The sequence below is a fragment of the Canis lupus genome, chromosome 17 (assembly GCF_011100685.1).
Source record: "Canis lupus familiaris isolate Mischka breed German Shepherd chromosome 17, alternate assembly UU_Cfam_GSD_1.0, whole genome shotgun sequence".
Taxonomy (NCBI): domain Eukaryota; kingdom Metazoa; phylum Chordata; class Mammalia; order Carnivora; family Canidae; genus Canis; species Canis lupus.
This window is the reverse complement of record NC_049238.1, coordinates 24,571,541-24,591,319: the sequence shown is the minus strand read 5'-3', so window position 1 is coordinate 24,591,319 and position 19,779 is coordinate 24,571,541. Positions and strand designations below refer to the sequence as shown.

Below are 19,779 nucleotides of genomic sequence, written 5' to 3'. Positions count from 1 at the left end.
TATTTTCCAGAAATTTATGGCTGCCAGCCTGACCTGCAGCATCTGTTCTCCCAAACTGGGCAGTGGAGAGAAATCCATCAGAAAAGTACATCTTTTGCCATCCCGGGGGCTGGACCAGAAGCTCAGCAAAGAAGCAGAAAACCCCAAACCCATGAACTGGAGTGATTCCCCCTCCTGGTACCCAGTCCTGGAACACAGCAGGGAAATCGGGTCCGGGTTGGAGGGCAGCTCTGCCTGCACGGGCCCAGGATAACTTGGAACCAGGTAGAGCCTTGTCATTCCCAGTGGGGACGAAATTTCTGTCTCTCTAGAGACAGCCAGCGGGACATGCTGTTCATTCACAGTGCCTCTCAGGATCCTTAGGGCTGTCCTCCGGCCTTTCCTCCCATCATCAAATGAATCCTTTCTGCAGCACTTCTGATAGATAGTAGTCATCCTGTCTCTGCTCCAGTGCTGTTGATGACAATTGTGTTCACTGCTTCACAGTTGAGCACGTTCTGGTGCTGTGAATTTTCGCATTGAATTGTTAGAAGATTCTTCTAGGGTGCAGGACATCTCATGCTAGCCTCTGCTGGGGCTTCCTCTGCCCCCTTGAACCTTACAAAGTGAGTGTGATCCTTCCTCCACATGGCAGTCACGTTGGGATTCAGGCAGCATGTTATTTTTAATGATGGCACATTCTGGTCCAACCTACTGGTACCTCCTGTTTATGGCAGTGTTGACATACATCTGCTCATATCAAGTGGCAATCTCAGCTAGTTGCTTCCTGGTGGTTCGACACTCATGAGTGCTGATTTGAATGGGGAAGGAAGGAGGGGCTTCTGAGGAGGTGTAGGAGAGGCATTTTACAATCCATCACAAATTTTTTTAAAATACCCCCCAAAAAAAAAACTACCGCAGGCAGCTATCCCAGGAGACACTGTTTTCTCCCATCCTGACATTCCGTTACGTTATAGCTGGCTCCCAGCACTTTGAAAGCCATTTCTGGATTTTTTTTTTTTTAACATTTTATATGCCAGAAGGCGCAGTGCTTTTCCAATGGTACATATATCATGCAGAGCAGCCCAGCTCTGCGGGTGAGCATAGGTAGGCACCAGAGTGCATGAAGGTGGGGATCTGGAAAAGCCCATCAGGATGGGGTGATCAGGGTTTGGTGGAGTCAGGGAACACTCCTCTTCAGAGGAGAGATGATAGCGAAGGAAGGGGTTCTTGCTCCAGAGAGTGACGGAGGGGACCCTCCGCACCACCCAGCTCACCACATCCTGAGATCCACCCCTCTCTCCATCCCCAGGACTATTCTGTTCCCCTCAAAGCCAGCCTCCCTCCGGGCCAGAGATCACTGTCTGAAATGCAGGCTTTCCCATTTCCCAGACCAGGCAGCCGTTGTGGCTGCTGCTTGGCCCAAGGTCAGGGCCCACACTCCTCAGCCAAGTCCCTCCTGGTCCTTGCCCATGTCTCCACCCATCAGTCTGGAAGCATGAACAGAACCTCCAGCAGTGCCCAGACATGCCCGACCTTCTGCAACCACCTTGCCTCCCTTCTCCACCAAGTGCTGATTCTGCTGTGCAACAGAGCCCTGCAGCAGCCTCCCCCCAGGACCAGGACACCTTCCCTGCCCACTCTCTTGCCCACCATCCTCGCTCTATACCCCTCAGCAGCTGGTTCTCCTCTCTACGGGCTACTGAGCTCTTTTGTGTATTTGTGTTCATTCATTTGTGGCTGCCGCCTGCCTGCTACTAAACCCAGCAGAAGGCGAGAAGACTCCTCCAACTTCTAGTCCTCAGGGCTCAGAACACCAGAAACTGCTAGCTACCTGTGTGTGTTCAAAACCAAGAGCTGGGAGCTTGCAAGCAGATTCTTTACTTTTCTTTCTTTTTTTTTTTTTTTTTTTTAAGATTTTATTTATTCATGAGAGACACAGAGAGAGAGGGGCAGAGACACAGGCAGAGGGAGAAGCAGGCTCCCTGTGGTGGGAACCCGATGCAGGGCTCGATCCCAGGACCCTGGGAATACAACCTGAACCAAAGGCAGACACTCAACCACTGAGCAAGCAGATTCTACAGAGGAGCATGGTCTGCTGATACCTCGATGTGGGCCTTGTGAGACCTTCAGGAGGGAGCCAGCCAAACCCACACACTAGGTCCATGTGTCCTTTGTTACGGCAGCAAAACAGATTCCCTTCCCTATCCCAGGACTGCTCTAAGTAGGCGATGCACATGCCCCTGCTTCCCCTTCAGATCCACTCAAGCAGCACTTACTAAAGGGGCATCGTATCTGACTTGCTGGTGCACCTTATCCCCCAAAACTTCTCTTTCTGACTCTCCCTCTTCGTGCTAGATGGTTCAGGGTAATAGAAAATGGCTTCTCTGAGAAGAGCATCCAAGTCTGATGAGAAGTCCTCTTTCCTTGCAGATAGGGAGCTAAGCTAAAGCAGGCTGCTCTTCAGTTCTCAGTTCCTCCTCTGGGCTGCTGCCAAAGCCCAGGCAAAGTCTCCCAGGGCCATCCTCTCCCACTGCTCCTGAACTTCCCCACATCTACTCAAGGCCCATCAGAGAGGATACAGATGGCTTCTTTTCTGTAAGGAGTATGGAAAGTTTAGGGCACCATCTTGGCATTTGCAGTTGGATGGCCATGGGTGGCCATGGTGTCCCTTTGGCTAGTCTTAGTTCAACAGCTTGGGGCCTGGATACCGCGTGATTGGCCCAGATGGTACAAAGTACAATTTCGTGGACCAATAAGATGTTCTCTACCCAAGTCCACGTGTTCATTGAAAAATAATAACAGAACTTCCAGGCCCAGGAGGTCCTGAGACCTTAAAGATCATTAAACGGAATACTCTGTTGGCACATTTATGTGTGTGGACTTAGGAATAACAGAAGCCATGTAGGTGCCCACCATTGCCCACTCCACTTCCCCATCTTGAGTGGGTTTCATATGGCCAGAGATATAGTGGGTCATGCTGCTGTGTGTACAATGTGTGTTTGTGCACGATACATGGAGCTCCATGTAAAACAGGATCATTGTATTCAGTGGAGCTCATGTCTAAAGCTCCTTCCACCTTTGTTCAGAAACCAGATATGAAATGAAATTGGAACCTTGATGGGTCTGGCTGAGCAATGGCGTGTGAAGAGCTGTGGTTTGGCTTCTGGGGAGAAAGCGTCCCCTTTCCCATCCAGCAGCCATGGGCTTGTCAGGTAGACGCTGGTCTGGGAGCTGGGGCTGTGCAGGGAGGCCCATGGAGCCCTGTTAGACAACCAGTGGGTGGGGGAGGAGATAGGAGAAAAGAGGTGAGGATGGAGGATGGGGAGGGCAATTTGCCCTCAAGTGTGAATCTGACGTCTAAAGAAAATAAGATACCAGTGCCCTCAATGAGCGTGGAATAATTACACGTCTCCCTGCCTGGAATTCAGAGTGGATTAGGGCCTGCATGACAGTCATCGCCGGGGAGATCGTGCGGGCGCTGACTCAGTGAGAACCCCCTACAGATTCCCTACATCATCTTTTCGCTCCGTCCTCCTCACTTAAGAAAGTGATGACTTTGCAGGAGCCGCCGACAGGGGGGCGGAGGGTCTAGGTGGTGCCTGGGAGGCCTGCTGCCCCACGCCTCCCTGCATGTGCACTTCTGATGCATGAGCCCTGCCGCACGGCGCCTCTGGATGTCAAGACTTTCCCAGGAGTCAGCACATACCTGTGAGGACAGTTATCCTGACATTAGTGGTGTAGACAAGGGCAGGGGAACTCCACATCCGGGATGCTAAGTATCCCACACCGTATACTGTGACCCATCATGCTAATCTGCTCACTCCAGGCTGCGCCACCCAGACCTCTCAACTGTGGGGGCAGCACAGCAGTGTGGGTCTGGCCCTGGGTCTCCGATCACCTCAGTTATAACACTCAGGACCCTGGAACACAGAAGCCATTACTGCATCTTGGGCTGCAGGCACCTTGGGGTGGCATCAGCAAGACAGAAGGGGCACGAAGACAGACATTTGTCAGGACTGAATGGATGAGCAGAGGAGGTGCCATGTGGAGGCTGGTCATAGAGGAGGCTCTCGTGTTGGCCAGTAGAAGCCTTGAAGGCAGTGTCTTTGCAGCCATAGCCGCGTTGGCTGACAGTGGCTGTCGAGTGCTGAGGGCGGGTGGAGGCAGGGTGAGGGCTGCATTCTGGAGTGGGGAGATGTGCTTCTGCCCCCAGGCACCTGCTGGCAGGTGTCAGGTCAGAACCGCTTCTGCACCATAAAATGACATCCGCAACCATGAGCGGGGTTGTTAGGATGACTGAGACGCTACCACCTGAGAGAGGAGGACTGAACAAAGCGCAGCCCAGGGGGAGATGAAGAGGTCATCTTCCTCCCATGGCTCGTGTTTGCAGAATTGAGATACGTGGCGGTTTTTGGCCAAAGCACCAGACTCAGGAAAATGAGGAGAGGGAGAGCTGGTTTTACAGGTGGAGGCGAGGCAGCAGGCTGCAGCGGGCTGTGGAAGGGTGGCAGGGGCAGAAGATACACCGCCTTCTGCTGGTGTCCACGCTCCTTTGCGGAGCATCCCACAGCCCCTGGAAGCTGGTGCTGGAGCCAGAGAGAGCTGGGGCTGGTGGCATGAAGGCGAGCCCTCAACATCAAGTGAACCGCAGGGTCAGCTGAGGAAACGGTGTCAGGAGGACACTGTAAAGACAGAGCCTTGGATGGAAAAATGCCAGGAGACCAGAAGGAAAGTGGAGAAGGACCAGGGTCAGGTGACTGCTTTGCAAGGTGGGGACCTGTCCACGCAGTGGCAGAAGGGCAGGATTCATAGATGCGGAGGGAAGGAAGATTCTGGGCAAGGGGAGCCAGAGGAAGAAACAGGTGGCAGGGGTAGGAGGGGGTGGGGAAGGGAACCGAAGCATAGTTTAGAGGGATTCGCTTTGCAAATGAGGAGGGACATATGTCTTATTTGAATACATGGAAAGGAAGAGACTGTAGCCAAAACGTATGCATATTTTTGGAAGAGGGCTGGCACAAAATTTGTAGGTTATATCTAGTAAACCAGATCTCCGTCTCTAGTTTTGAAAGATGAGAGGGCTTTCCTTTTTGGGAACTGGAGCAGACCGTATTTTGAGATCCTGGGGAGGAAATGATTAGAACACAGTAGACTTTTGGAACACACTGTTAAGGAGGATGTCCTGAGACTAAAGTCACACACGCTCTAACAGTTCCACAGCCCGACCCCTGCAGCCCCTCCGCGCACTCACTACAAGGTGGAGAGGCGGGTGGTAGCCATCAGCTAAGCTCACTCACTGCTCCCTGCCTGCCCCCCACCAACGCCAGGCTGGGGGGGAGGATCCCAACAGCACCCCAGCCCAATGCCACATTGCTATGTATCGGGGACCTTGATGGAAAGTCAAAATCTTGAATGCTAAGTCCACAGATTTCAAGCGGCTACTGATGGCAGAAGAAGGAGGCTGGAAGCGGGCACAGGAGGGCGGTGCTAATGGGGTCTGTGTTTCAGAGACTGGCTTAAGGGGTGTCTGACCATGGCTCTGGCTCATTTTTCCATGTACTTAAGTTTTCCCCATGTTCTTAAAATTCTGTTTCATTTGATGTGGACAGCAACCCTGTGGAGGTCTTTTATGATGTTGGCTTGACATGTGAAAAAGCCAGCCTCAGTGAGGTGAAGCAGGTTTCCCCAGGGACATGGCTACAGACTCCAGGCTGTGGACCCCAAAGCCAAGCTTCTCCCATCTCCTTCCCTCCCTGTTCTTGCCATCGTGTGGAAGCAATCTTGAGAAGTCCTTTCTTTATGCTAGTGCACACATTGTCCCCCACCCCCGGTCCCCTAGCCTCCTGGAAATGAGCTGTAGCCCATTCGGGGCAGCACCTAGGCAGGCAGAAGGGCAGGTGTAGAGAAGGTGGCAGCAGTGGGGTTGGTGTCAAGGGAGCCTTGTCTGCAACTCAAGGACATGGGGCAAGAGGCAGGTAGGTAAAGGCAGGCTGAGGACAGGTGAGTGAGAGAGCAGGTGAGGATGGCAATGAAACCTCGTGTCTAGGCGCTTGCTCGGAGAACTGGAAAGGAGACAAAAGAGGAACTCAGGTGAAGGAGCCCAGGGAGGTGGGACCCAAAGTGCTAGAGATTGCAGGGCATGTATATAGTACGAAGGCACTAGAATACTCACATCCCCATTCCCCACTCCTGGACCCCAACCTGCTTCCACATGCCCCCCGACACACCCCCACCCCCAGCCACCACCATCAGGAACAGTCACCCATGGACATGGATTTCTCTTGAGCCAGCCTGCCCTCCTCATATTTGAGCTTGATTGCAGAAGCATGGACAAGATGGGAATTCCCGAATGAGAAGCCGGCATTTCCCACCCCCTGGGGTGCGCGGGGGAGCCTGCCCTGGGTGCAGTCAATAAGGAGGTACACTGTCTATAACAAGTTAAAAGCAATCACAAAGCTTTGAAACAGCCATTCAGCTGCTCTAAACAACAGCAGTGATAAGACACTCCCCTTCACCAGGGTGGCATGCCACTGCTTCCATCTGGGGCGGAAGCGCCGCTTCAAGCCTGCTAGAACCCAGCCCCAGGGGAGAAAAGCACACCCCAGCCTACTCCCAGCTGCCTCTGCGGACTCCACTCCTCCTGCAGCTGCAGCAGCCGACCAGGAACAAATGGGCCTGTGTGCAAAATCCCCGCCCTGGGGAGCGACCCCAGCAACAGCTTAAAATCTTCCAGCATTTTCTACAGCTGCTCTCGGTTACTGCCTAGGCTGCTTCCTCCGGGGCTAGGATTCAGGCACCCTTACAGAGTGTAGAACTGCAGTCAGGGTGTTGAGGGGTGCTCTGGGCACCTTGTCCCGGTGCTTCCCAGGAATCCTGCCCATGGGGGTTGCTAGTCTGTCAGAGTGTGACACTCACTCCCTTCATGACAGCCCCTTCTGTCTGGGCCTTAACGGTTGGGGAAGTTCGCCTGTATTCTTTTTTTGAAGATTTTATTTATTTATTCATGAGAGACACACAGAGAGAGGCAGAGACACAGCCAGAGGGAGAAGCAGGTTCCCCATGGTGAGCCCGATGTGGGACTCGATCCCAGGACCCTGGGATCACGACCTGAGCCAAAGGCAGACGCTCAACCACCGAGCCGCCCAGGCATCCCTGCATGTATTCTTGAATGGAAACTCTTTCTTCTTGGTCCTGATTCTGACCCTCTGGGGTCATAGGAGCATGTCTAACCCATCTTCCCTGTGTCCAGAAGCAGCAGTCTGGTCACCCCAAGGCTTCTGTTTTCCAGGCTAAATAAAGCACTGCAGCCGGGCCCTGCACTGTGCTGTCCCCCAGACGTGGCCACCCCAGGAATGTGCTCCTCCAAGCCAGCCTCTGTGTCCATAGTCACTCTTGTCACCCTCCCAGTTAGGAGTTCTCCTCATCCCCATTTGCAGAAGGGGAAACTGAGGTGGCACAGCCAGCAGAGCACGCAGTCTGGCTGTGGATCCAGCTCTGAACCCCAAACCCCGGGCTGGATGCAGCCAGGCCCTGACCACCTCCTTGGACCTGCTGCCTCCATGCTGCCACCCTGTGTCCCCTCCCCGTTGGGAGGGCACAGAGCAGTGATGAGGGGGGCACGGCTGTCTTGCAGAAATCTCCTTCAGGGTGTGGATGTGCGGCGGCAGCCTGGAGATTGTCCCCTGCAGCCGAGTGGGCCATGTCTTCCGCAAGAAACACCCGTATGTTTTCCCAGATGGAAACGCCAACACATACATAAAGTAAGTGAGAGTCCCGGGAGTTCTATGGGGGCAACAGAAAGCCCAGGGCTTTCCTGGTGGTGGGCTGTGGCTGCCCCATGTTCTCTGGTAGGTTGCCTGAGTGTTCTGGTTGCTCAGGAGCCACACGTCACGCTCCCTAGGGGGTCTGCCAAAGCAAGAGGTGGTCGGGCTGGCCCACCCAGCAATAGGAGGAGGCCTGAAGCTCTTCTCCACCACTGACTTCCCCAAGGCTTGACATGGCCCACAAATCACTGGGTGGCACCGTCCTGCAGAGCTCTGGGTGTTTGGGATGGGGGAAGAAGATGCCATTTTTGCCTCCCAAATTCTAGAAGATCCTCCACTCACACGTTGAGGCTGGGTCACCAGGGGAAAGGTCGTCGGGAGGATTTGAGAGTGGGGACACACAAGTGGCTGAGCTCACATGCCTGCCCCAGGGCCCTGCAGGTGCATAGACAGGATCCAGGCTAGGGCAAGCCCTGCACCCTGGGCTTCTTCCCTAGGGTGTTTGCACCTCCTGCTGAGGGACAGGATGATGATCCCAGGGTCTCAGTGAGCGGGTGGCATCCACCTACTTATTCCTGCTCCATACACCTCCTGCCTTCATACACCTCCTCCTGTGATTCCTCCTGCCTCAGTCTCCTCTTCTGTTTCAGAAACGTTTCACATATGTCCCTCTTTCCTCCAGCTTCTTCTCACCCTTTCCCTTATCCTCTGGTCTCTCGTCATCTGACAGCCTCACTTTACCCATTTGTCCTCCTTTTCCCTGTTTTCTGTCATTGGGTCCATTTAGGGGAGGGAGAGGCCAAGCACCTACCTCTCTTGGTGCTTTTCTTCCTTCAGGGTGTCGTTTCCTCATCTGTCGGCACACGTATAAGCAGGTAGGGGCCACGTCCTGACACAACCGTCTCGAGGCTGGCCTGGATTTGAGCAGGTGGAAAGTTAACACCTTTTGCAAAAACTGGGTGGGCAAGGGTAGGGTGGTGAGAAACCCAGCAGACTCCCAAGATAGGGCTGCCTCGGCCTCCTGGGTTTCCAGGAGGATAGGGGAGTGGGGGACAGCTGGTAGAAAAAATGATGTGGGTCCTCCTAGGGGTAAGGGGACAGACCTGGGCTCCAGAACATTCACCGTGTTCAAGTGTGGGCCCTGGCCCTGGGGTTAGTCAGTGGTTGGAGAAAGGTAGCACAGGTGTCTCCTGAGCAGCATCCAGTTTGCTGATGGCTAGGCCTGGGCAGGGAGCCAGCGAGGCACAGGTGCCTGCCTTCTGTGCACTGAGAGCGGGCCACGGGTGAGTGACTGTCATTTTGGGCCCAACAGCTTGGAAGGGCTTGCCATCGTCCCCCACGGAGCGTGTCTGCTCTGACAGAACCAGAAGTGGATGGGAGCATGGCCTGGTTAGCGAGGCCCCAAACTGCCTGACACCCCCAGGGGGCGGGAGGGGGGCTGCTCCTACACTGCCCCTGGCGTCTGACTTTCCGATGACCTCTCCCTTGCTCTGGGGCTCTTCCTGGCTTCTCTGTCTCCCTGCCTGCTAAATTGTGACAACCTCCATGTCAGTCCCTCTTTCTCTCTCTGTTGACCTTTGAGGTCAGACCCAGAGCAAACACCTGATGGGAAAGACTAGCGTGCTGGCAAAATGTCTGACAGGGGGCTTAATGACTCGATTCTTTGCACCCGCACCATGCTGAGCGCATGGGCCCTGGGAAGCCGGCATGATTGGCTTCCCTGCCTTGAGCTGGGACCCCAGCACTTCCCCTGCATCAAGGGGGAGCACCTGGAGTAGGATGGAGGCAAGATGACCACCACAGGCCCTGCCTCTCTCCTCTTGGTTGCTGGCAACATGGGATTTGTGGGCTCCCCTCTCCCTTTTCTTTTCTTTTCTTTCTTTCTTTCTTTCTTTCTTTCTTTCTTTCTTTCTTTCTTTCTTTATTTCTTTCTTTCTTTCTTTCTTTCTTTCTTTTTTTTCTGAGCTGCTTAAGTTCCATCTCTGGTACAATTTTTTTCTGGTATGTACCTTTTGGGGAAGAGCTCACCCTTACTGCTAAAGTCCTGTGTCTTGGAGTCAAGGGCCCTTTGGAGATTGGTTGGGACTTGGCTAGACCCAGAATCCACACAAGAATGCTCTTACTGGATTGTGGGGGGGCCCCAGCTGGGTCATGCTGCCTGCGTGTGCATTTAAACCACAGCGGGACACCCCGTATCTCCCCAGGAACACCAAGCGGACAGCTGAGGTGTGGATGGATGAATACAAGCAATACTACTATGCTGCCCGGCCCTTCGCCCTGGAGAGGCCCTTTGGGAAGTAAGTCCCCCTTCTGGCTGCTTTGTGCAGAGGGCCAGGAAGAACACCAGCTCCTGACAGCCTCGCCACTTAGCTGGTCAGCCAGTCTCCAGTCTCTGCAAGGCACAGGCTGTGGCTGCTCTCCTCTATACCCCCCTTGCTCCTGCCTTGTCCTGGGCTTGTGGGGTTTTCGGCAGCTCTTGTGGCAAATGACTGTGGGACCAGTGGTGCAGGGGGGTGAGCTGTGCCTTGCACAATGGAGCAACATTTCTAGCTTTTTACAGGAAGGTAGGATGTGGGACACGCTGACCTTAGTCCCTCCGGGTCAGAGCTGCTCCTCCTCGTTCTGAGTCACCCAAGCCCAAACCGCCCTCCTTCCTTGGAGGAGCAGTGTCCTACAGGTATCCCCCAGAGCTGTGTTCCAGCTTCGTCGGAGTAGACGAAGACAGGGAAGGAATTCTGTGCCAGATGCCGTAAATACAATCCTGTGAGTGCTCCCCAAACCCTGAGAAACGGGTTTGATTGCCACTATGTTGCAGGACAAGAGATTGAGGCTTCTGTAGGGTGAGGTAGGTACTTGCCCTGATCACATCTCGGTACCAGGGGGATGAGGCTCAAACCATACCCGTCTATCTGATCCCAAAACCATATAGGTTGCATTCTCCAACCCAGAGCTGAGAAGGGAAAAACAGAAACCTCGTCTGTGTTGTCATCTGAGGGCTTCCAGGGGCAGCCAGTGGCTTTTGTCCTGCTAACGTCCCTCGGTCAGACAGGCTGGTGAGCAGATGGGTGTCTGCAGCCCGTCCCTGCTCAGGAGGATTAAATCAGACACGGCCAAAATGGCTTGCATCTGAAATTATAGACCCAGGCTGTCCCCCCAGTTCAGTCGCTCAGAACCTCACAAGGAGTGAGGAGAGTCCTGAATCCACATCAGACTTCCAGCCCACTGACCATGGCCATGCACCCCGGCCTTTCTTTACCTTCCTCCCTCCCCAGCTTGGGTTCCGCTCTCTTATTTAGAGAGAGGGCTTAAAAGACCTTATTCTCAGCATTTTGCCCTGTTGAGCGTCTGTCAGGACCTCAGGCAAGTTTTCTCAACCCTGGATGACCCTGACTTTGTGCCTTCCCCCCCTCCTGTGCTCAGGCTGCTGAAGATTCTGGAAAGTATCAGCCGATGCTGCTAACATACTGTGGCCATCAGTGTCAGGCAGGCCCGTAGTAGGGCTGTCAGTCCTGCTGCCTTTCCTGGCCATCATTCTCCCCAGTCTCCGTTAAACCTCTCTATCCAGGATCTCTGGGTGGCTCAGTGTTTTGGCGCCTGCCTTTGGCCCGGGGCACGATTCTGGAGACCCAGGATCGAGTCCCACGTTGGGCTCCCGGCATGGATCCTGCTTCTCCCTCTGCCTCTCTCTCTCTCTCTCCCTCTCTCCTCTGTCTATCATGAATAAATAAATACATCTTTTAAAAAAATAAATAAACCTCTCTATCCGCCCCCCTCCGAGTCTACCCGTCATTCACGGCAGCTGTTTTATAGCTGAAATAGATGGCATCGACTTCCCCAAACCAACCGATCTGGTAACTTGGCCCTACTGGCTCCCTTCTTCTTCCATCTCGAAAGATAGGTGTGCCTCATGTCGTGTTAGACCAGCCGCCGACCTGTGCTCAGGATCCACCTTTCATCTGCATTCATTCGTAAATCAACATTTATCAAGCTCCCTCTGCCTGGATTCCTCCCTTTCCTGCCTCCTGGCTCAGAGCTTCTTAAACTTTAATGTGCACACGGATCTCCTGGGGAATCTTGTTAAAATGTGGCTGCTGATTCCGTAGGGTTGAATTTCTAATAACTCCCAGGTGGGTGCCATGCTGCTGGTCTGAGGGCCTGTCCTGGCAGAGCAGAGCTCTAGGGCAATGCCTCCCAAACTAGCCTGCACGTTGCAGGCACCAAGGAGCTTCAGAAGCTACAGATGCTGCTCCCAGAGAGCTGATTGGGTCTGGGACATGGCCTGGGCTGGGCTGGGGAATTTTTAAAAGGCAGCCCCCCACCCACCCCAGCCCAGGATTCTAATGTACAGCTGGTGTGGGAACCACTGCTCTAGGGACTCTGCCCTCCACTTCCTCATCCCTACTAATGTGTCTTTGCTGATGCATGGTCCCCATCAGCTTTTAAACTGATTCAGGGTCTTCTATCTTAAAACCATTTAAAAAGGGAGAGAAGAAGGTGCCTCGTTAGCACAGTAGGCAGCGCATCAGTCTCATAAAAAGGAAGAGGAGGAAAGGAAACAATCTACAAAAACTTTTCTTCAACCCAGTGTCACTCGTCCCCTACACCTGTCTGCTCCTGTGGGGCCAAACGTCCTAAAGCACCTGCCCGCATATGCTGTGGGCGACCCACCCCCCTGGGCCCCTTACGCCGTCTCTCCCACCCATCCCATCTGGCGCAGCTCCAACCATGCTGTCTGTGCCTGCGGCTGTGGTTGTACTGCTGCTCAGGCTCCACCTTCTCGGTCCATGGCAGCCTCACCTTTCTCTTTCCTGCCATGTTTGTAGTCTTTTTCGAGGGCCTGTCATCACCGTCTGCGTACTGTGTGTTCTCCCTGACGTCAGCCGCCACTTCTTTGGCTGCTGACTCTTGGGTCTGTGTTCCTGACCTGGGCCTCCCCCCGGAGCCACAGTCCCTTCAATCCCAGTAGGAACTGGATATCTCCACCTGGACGCCTCCCAGACTCCTCCAGTCCTAAAAGAAACTCATCTGCTTTGCTTCTAAATTTGCTCCCCATTCTGCATCCCCCATCTCCATGAACATGCTTCATCGTGTCCTGTTGCCCAAGGCAGAAATCTGAGCAATCTTCCCTCCCTCCACCTTCCCATGTCAAACAGTCCCCAGGTCCTGGTGCCACTGCCTCCATCATGCACACAGCACCCAAGTCTTTGCTAAACACTGAACGTGGCACTTTAAAAAAAAAAAAAAAATGACGTCATTCCTCTGCCCATGTTGCTTGGAGTCTGGGGAGGCAATGTGGTTAGTGGGAAGGAAGATGTCCTGGTGGTGAGAATGCCTGGTCCAGTGTGGAGCAGAAGGAGGTGAGGCTGGCCTGACCAGAGCCAGTCTCCTGTGCTCACCCAGGAAGGACAAGGTATATAAATGGAGCCAAGAGGGGTGGTGGCAGAGCAGCTGAGAAAAATGGAGGGACTTGGACCTATCACTTCTCTCCATTCCACCCCCCCCTTCCCTACCTGAGAGCACCCTCAGCACCTGGGCTTCTACAGCCACCTCCCAGTGCTCTCTCTGACTCCAGCTTTGCCCAATCAGACCCAATCACCACCAATAAGATGCTCTGGAAGTTCAGGCATCACCATGTCATGCTTTGCTTAGAACCTGCCTGTTGCATCCATTGCCTGAAAGTCCAAACTCCTCCACTGTGGCCTCCCAGACCCTATATGGTCTGTTTCTTCATCTCTCCTCCTGCTCACTTCCCCTCTGCCATCCTCCACATACATACATACGTTCATGCACGCACATAGTGTAACCTCCGCGGCACTTCTCCTACCATAGGACCGCTCCTTTACATGGTCCTATCTCCCTTTGCTGTTCCCCAGCCTCTACCGGAGGCCCCGACCTCACCCACTTTTTGGTTTGTCTAGATAGTGTCCACTTGTCCTTCCAGATACCAGCTTCAGCCTTACCACCTTGGTGACTGCTGACTTGACCAGCAAGGGTACACCTCTAAGATGCTCCCCACAGCCCCTGCATGCCCACCCCACATCCAGGGTTGTGATTGCTTGTTTTTCCTTACCTTTCCCTATTGTTCAAAAGCTCACCATTCATCATTTCCCACCTTGGGCACAATACCTGGCACATAGTAGGGGCTGCATAAATATTTGATGAACAAAGGCATCACCCGGCCCCAGAACCAGCCAAAGAACCTGCTGCTTTGAGGGTGGGGTGGTCCGGAGTGGTATTTTGTCTACAGAATCCAAAGAGAAATGTGTGGGTAAGTAGACTCAGAGCCCCAGTGGTGTATTATTAACAACACACTGCATGTTCTTGTAGCCTTGTTTTTAATGAAAAGTAAAAACACCCCCAAACTCCATTTTCAAGTAAAAGCACAAATCCTTAGTGTCATTACCACACCAATGTGAGCTATTGCTAAGTGTTTTCCATAGCTCTGTCTGGAGCTCTAGAAACCTCTCCTGGTTAATTTCTCCAGCGCCCTCGGGAGAGAGGTGGGCACGGCGTGGGCACAGCTTGTGCTCCGTGTCTCTTAACCTCGTACCTGTCTCTGACACACAGCTGTGCTTTTGTCTTTGTGCCTACTCCTGCCCCCCTCCCCCCAGCATTGAGAGCAGATTGGACCTGAGGAAGAATCTGCAGTGCCAGAGCTTCAAGTGGTACCTGGAGAATGTCTATCCAGAACTCAGGTACCCGCCCTACCTTTTGAGCCTTTGCCTGCTGTGAGGAAATGCCATCGGCTGACTTGGTCTGGAAAGAGGACATCCCGTGGGCAACTGGATAAAGGTTTTCAAGTATAGGGAGGTCTGTAAAGACCAGTTGGCTTCCCTTATTCCTGAAACCAGGAGAGGAATTAAGTTAATCAGTAGCATGAGGGATGGAGGTTAGCTAGTAGCAGCATTTCTCAACTGCTGGGGTTTGAGTCCCAGGTGTGACCTGAGGCTGATGCTATCTCCAAGCCAGGTTCCATGGGTGTCTTCTTGCTACCTTGTTCCTAGCAGGAGCCCCCACTCCAGCACAAGTCGCTGTAATGCCACCCCAGTGAGATGCCCCTCAAAACACTGCCTCCAGCTCTCTAGCTGCTAATGCCACTAAGCCAGAAAGCAGCCGGTTCTCATCTCTCCTCTGGTTTTCCTCCAGAATCCCCAATGATTCCTCCATCCAGAAGGGTAATATCCGACAGAGACAGAAGTGCCTAGAGTCTCAAAGGCAGAAAAACACAGAAATCTACGACCTCAGGTTAAGCCCCTGTGTCAAGACCAAAGGCAAGGATGCAAAATCCCAGGTAAGGAACAGGCTAGGGGAGAGAACGTGTACAGGGACTCAGCCTCTGTCACCTGCTCTTATGTGACACCAGGTGTCCACTTACACCCAGAGCCTAGCAACAGAACAGGAGAAGTATGATTTCCCCTCACTCTGGGACTGGGTTCACTCCACTGGGTTTCCACATGTGTGGACATGTGTGCGGTTTCTCTGGAAGATCTCTTACCAGGCCACATTGTGCCTATAGGAAGTCACCATCAAATTAGCAGGATCTAAGGAGTACGTCATTCGCATCCATCCTGCTGGCAAGTAAGTGAGGGCTAGGTCAGGCAGGGCAGGGCGAGCAGCTACCTGGAAAACATGAAATGCTGATGGAGAGAAGCGTGCCTCTGGGTGATGCTGGTCCAGGATGACATGCCTGCTCTGAGGCTCCCCGCCGCTCTAACCCTGACTTCTGGTGGGCACATCGGGTCTGGTAAAACCATCGCCGTCATCCACCGCCCCCATCGCTGGCAGGGGCCTCGTTCACCTGCGCCCCATCCCCACTGCGTCCCATCCTCAGCAGGCCTGTGACTCCACCTGCCCCAGGCCTGGAGGAAGCACAGGAATCCGTTCTCAGAAAGGTTGCCTCGTGCCTGTGCCTTCATCCATTCATCCACATGGCACGCCCACGTCCCGTGGGTCAGTGTTCTCCCTCTGGGGATGGAAAGCTTTTAAAGGTCACAGGGCAAACCCACAGTCTGTCTCTGCCTCTGTCACACTTGCCGGCTGGACACGTTAAAGCACATCCAGCGCATAACTTCCTCCTGGTCCCCACGGCACAGCTGGATCTCTCCAGCATTCCTGTTCTTTCTCTCTCTTCTCTTTGCCGGCTCCTGTCCTCCTCTTTCCTGTGCTCGTGGGGAATATTACCGGGGCTTTTAGGTTGCTATTCTGTTCTCTGTAAATGGTTTCTTGTTTCATCCAAGCTCCCAGCTTTGGCCACATCCTCTCTTTCATTGATTCACAGATTCTGGTTTTCATCCCCCCACGAATTCACGCATTCACTCAGTAACCATCTCTGTTCTCTGCTGTGAAGACACGGAGATGAATGACTAGGTTGCGCATCTCCGTGGTCCCCCAAGGGATCTAATGCAGGAAAAAACAAGTAAGCAGCTGTTCTGATAGAAGCTCGGTCCGGGATGGAATGCGGTCCAGGCTGCTCTAGAAGCACTGATGGATGGTGTCCACCGTATGCAGGAGAGTCAGGGATGTCTTCCCAGAGGCCTTGAAAATGAGCTGCATCCTGAGAGCAGAGTAGAAACAGGCCATATCAGGAAAGGGAGGAGGAGCAGCCCAGGAAGCACAGCACGCGTGGAGGCCTGGGCTGTGGCTGGGGGACCAGAGCGAGCCTACAGCCGCCACGAAGTCATCCATGATGTCTGTGATTCTAGTGTACGGACAGCGACGAGCAGTTGCCAAGTGCTACAGCCACCTCCCTGGCCCACTGCTTCCCTCCATGTGACTGCTCTCTCCCAGGCTCCACGGCTCTGATCCCATCCATCTGCCCTGGCTCCTCTTTCTCCTGGTCCCCATTTCTGCAGGTCCTGTCCCTTTTCTCCTCAAATAGCTCCCCATGGACCTTGCATTCATTCCTCCATGCCTGATCAGCCTTCCTCAGCTTTGGCACTGTTGATGTTCTGGGCTGGATGAGTCTTTGTGCTGGGGACTGCCCTGTGCTCTGAGGTCTGCCTAGAAGCATCCCTGGCCTCCACCCATCAGATGCCAGTGCACCCCACACGCACCATTCATGACAATCAAACTATCTCCAGGCTACACCAAACGCCCCTGGGACATAAAACCACCCGGACTGGAAACCGCTGTGTTAGGTTATAGCCATAGCCTCCAGCCCCCACCCCTCATCCCCCAACATGTCACATTCAAACCATGGTTCCCCACCTCAGTACAGCCTTCAGTGGCTCCCTGCTGCCTGCCTCCAGAACCCACACCCGCAGCACCAGCCTCTCACTTAGAGTGGCTTTTCCCAGACCCATTTCTCTGCTCCAGCAGGACATGGGAAGGGCTGCCTGAGTTAGACAGGAAAGAAAAGTCAAGCAGAGGTGTCAATTTTGCTTGAGGTATGGCGGCCTGCCTGGGAATGACACCGTTTGCTCAAGTAGTATTTTGTAAAATGTTGTGACTAGCTGATGCCCATCCCTCTCTTCTGAACCTATGTGTGGGTGCTATTCATAGGGGATCCCAATGGCCAGAATGTTGTCACCATCTTTTCCCTGGGACAAGAGTTTGCTCAATCTATCTTCAGTGAAACAGCATCTTTTCTGGTACTTAATGTCTTTGGCTGAATAAGGAAGTAGGAGGAGAGGAGCCATGGATCTCTGGGTATTGGAGAGGGTTCTCCAATGGCCCAGCCCTGGTGAAAGATTGCCAAACCTTCGTTTGACTGGAGAGTAATAGTACCTATTCCAGCTGACCTGCTAATGGCAGAGAAAGGGGAGGAAAAGCAGTCATCTGTGGGAAACTAAGGGTGATCATAGTAACAGTCTTTGAGCCAAAAGGTCTTTCTAGAAGATAGGGCCAAGCTATCACTCCTTCCCACTTTGGCAAGAACAGTTGGATTTGTGTAGCAGCAGCATGAACTCAAGAAAAATGGAAGAAGACTCTGAGATTGGAGTTTCACCAGCTTCCACAGAGGACAGCGAGTGCCCATGGTGCTCCTGGTCCGAGGTTGCATGCCAGGTGCTGGGTGGAGCTAAATTGGATTAGACACAGCCCCCCTCCCAGCAGTAGGCCTGGGATGCACGTCCAAGTCTTCTGAAGGTGTGAACCTGCTTCAGACAGATAGAAGTCTACATAACTATTTCAGCTGGAATAATCCCCAAGTGTGCATGTGTGCACGTATATGCATGTGTGTAAGACATACACCCTTGTAGCACTGACTTATGTTACCTTTCTTGTCCTTTCAGTATCTTTCCCTCCTTCTTGCATAAGAAAGGGCTTTCTTCTACTGTGTTAGGGCATCCAGAGGTTCTCTCCTCTGACCCTGCTCTGCCTCTTTGCCCCTCCTAATGTTTCCTTTTCTTCTTGGTCTACCTCTTGGTCTGTCCAGAGGGGGACCACTTCTGCCCCTCACACCGCTTCCCATAACTCTTTCCACCCTCTCTCAGGCTGCCTCCTCTTTTGCCTGAGGGAAGCCATATCAAGGAAGGAACACAAGAGCCCTGTTAAAGAGGTTTACTATTATCCTAATTTTACAGATGGAACCAGGGCCTGGAGAGATTATCCAAGGTCCTAGACTAGTAAGTGGTGAAGGTAAGAGTTGGAAAATCTGGCTACCACGGCCTTGTTCTGCTATTGCTGCCACTGCCAGAGCCACAGCTGGTTCCAGAACACTTACCTTCAAGTTCAGTCATGAGAGGAGATGCCTGGCACTGATCCCTCTCCCAGAGACAAATATTGTAAACATGAAAACCATATAGATCAGCTCCATTGTGACAGCAGCGAACTGGCCAGTTCCTACTGGCAGCCCCTGAGAAAGGCAACGGGTCACACCCTGTGTCAGGCCTGGGGAGGAGGCAGGCCAGACAGGAGACCCCCCTGCCATTGATGGGACTGAGGAAAAGGATGGATAGGGGCCCATGGACTCCACACCAGAGCAGAGGGCACACATAGCCCTGGCTTCCAGCCTGTGCCTATCCCCCTTTACTCCTGCCCTGGCTCTGTCCCCCTCTGTGAACTCCCAGCCTTCATATCCACACTCCGTCACTCCCCTCTAAATGGCCCCCTTTGCAGCCAGCTGTGTATAGTAGGGACACAGCCTACCCTTGGGAGGACAGACCCAGGGTAGGATCTACACAGATCCTGAAATCTCCAAGGTTCAGGCCATTTGGGTAGAGGATTCAGGGGTTCCAGATATCTGGAGTAAAAGAACACCAGCAGGTGGGAGCCACGAGCTCAGGGTTCTGCTTCCAGCTGGCTACATGCTCTCCAGGGGGTGCGACCCCAGGCACATGGGAGTCTTCACTGTTGAAAGGAGACAATCATATCCTGGTTGTTCTCTGCTGCTGGCTCACGTCCCTGCCCCACCCCCAGCCCAGCTATCCTTCACCCTGCCTTACCTCTCTTTCTTGGCCGGTTTGTCAACCTTGGGAACAAAGTGTTTAATCTTCTTGTGTATTGAAGATGTCGGCAAGCTGATGCCTTGGGTGAAGTACAAGAGAAATACATCATCAGTTTGCAAACGCGCAAAGACCAAGAAGCCTCCAGGTTAACGAGTTTCCTCTTAACTTTATTGGATTCTCTAGAAAAATATTTGTGTGAAAGATGGAAGGAAGACAGATGCACCATTCTCCTTGCTATCCCAATTTAAAGAAAGGGAGAAAAACATAAAAAGTTTGCAGTGTGTCATTTGAGGCAGTGTAGGCTACTGGCTTATGAAGGATGCGTGTAGGCTGCTGGACGCTTGGGTGGGCAAGAGAAGCTAAAAGCTCTCCCCCCCACACACACCTGCACTCCCCTTGGCACCTCTAGGTAAGTCTGCCTGCAGGACAGGTGCCCAGCGTGTTCACTTCCCCATCTGATACTACCCTTCCTCCCCATGCTTTCTCAACACACCATTGGGAAAGGCCCCATCATAACTGCCTCTCCAGCAGATCTCCTGGGAGGCAAAGCAAAGGCAGTTTTCCAAAGGAAGCTCTCTGGGCCCATGTCTCTTCCTGTTGGCTTCCTCCATCACCGCCGTCAACGTGCAGACAGTAATTCAGCACTTGCT

General features: G+C 53.2%; 1 protein-coding gene across 2 annotated transcripts in view; it reads left to right on the top strand.

The window, feature by feature from the left end:
• The window catches only part of GALNT14 (polypeptide N-acetylgalactosaminyltransferase 14), a 205,447-nt gene that overhangs the window by 178,405 nt on the left and 7,263 nt on the right, over positions 1-19,779 (top strand). Inside the window, exons 10-13 of one of the 2 annotated variants that reach the window (XM_038561198.1) lie at positions 7,613-7,739; positions 9,947-10,039; positions 14,354-14,437; positions 14,889-15,033. In XM_038561198.1, the coding sequence (XP_038417126.1) occupies positions 7,613-7,739; positions 9,947-10,039; positions 14,354-14,437; positions 14,889-15,033 (449 nt within the window). The remainder of the gene's footprint in view (positions 1-7,612; positions 7,740-9,946; positions 10,040-14,353; positions 14,438-14,888; positions 15,034-19,779) is intronic. The other variant, XM_038561199.1, reaches the window with a different exon arrangement.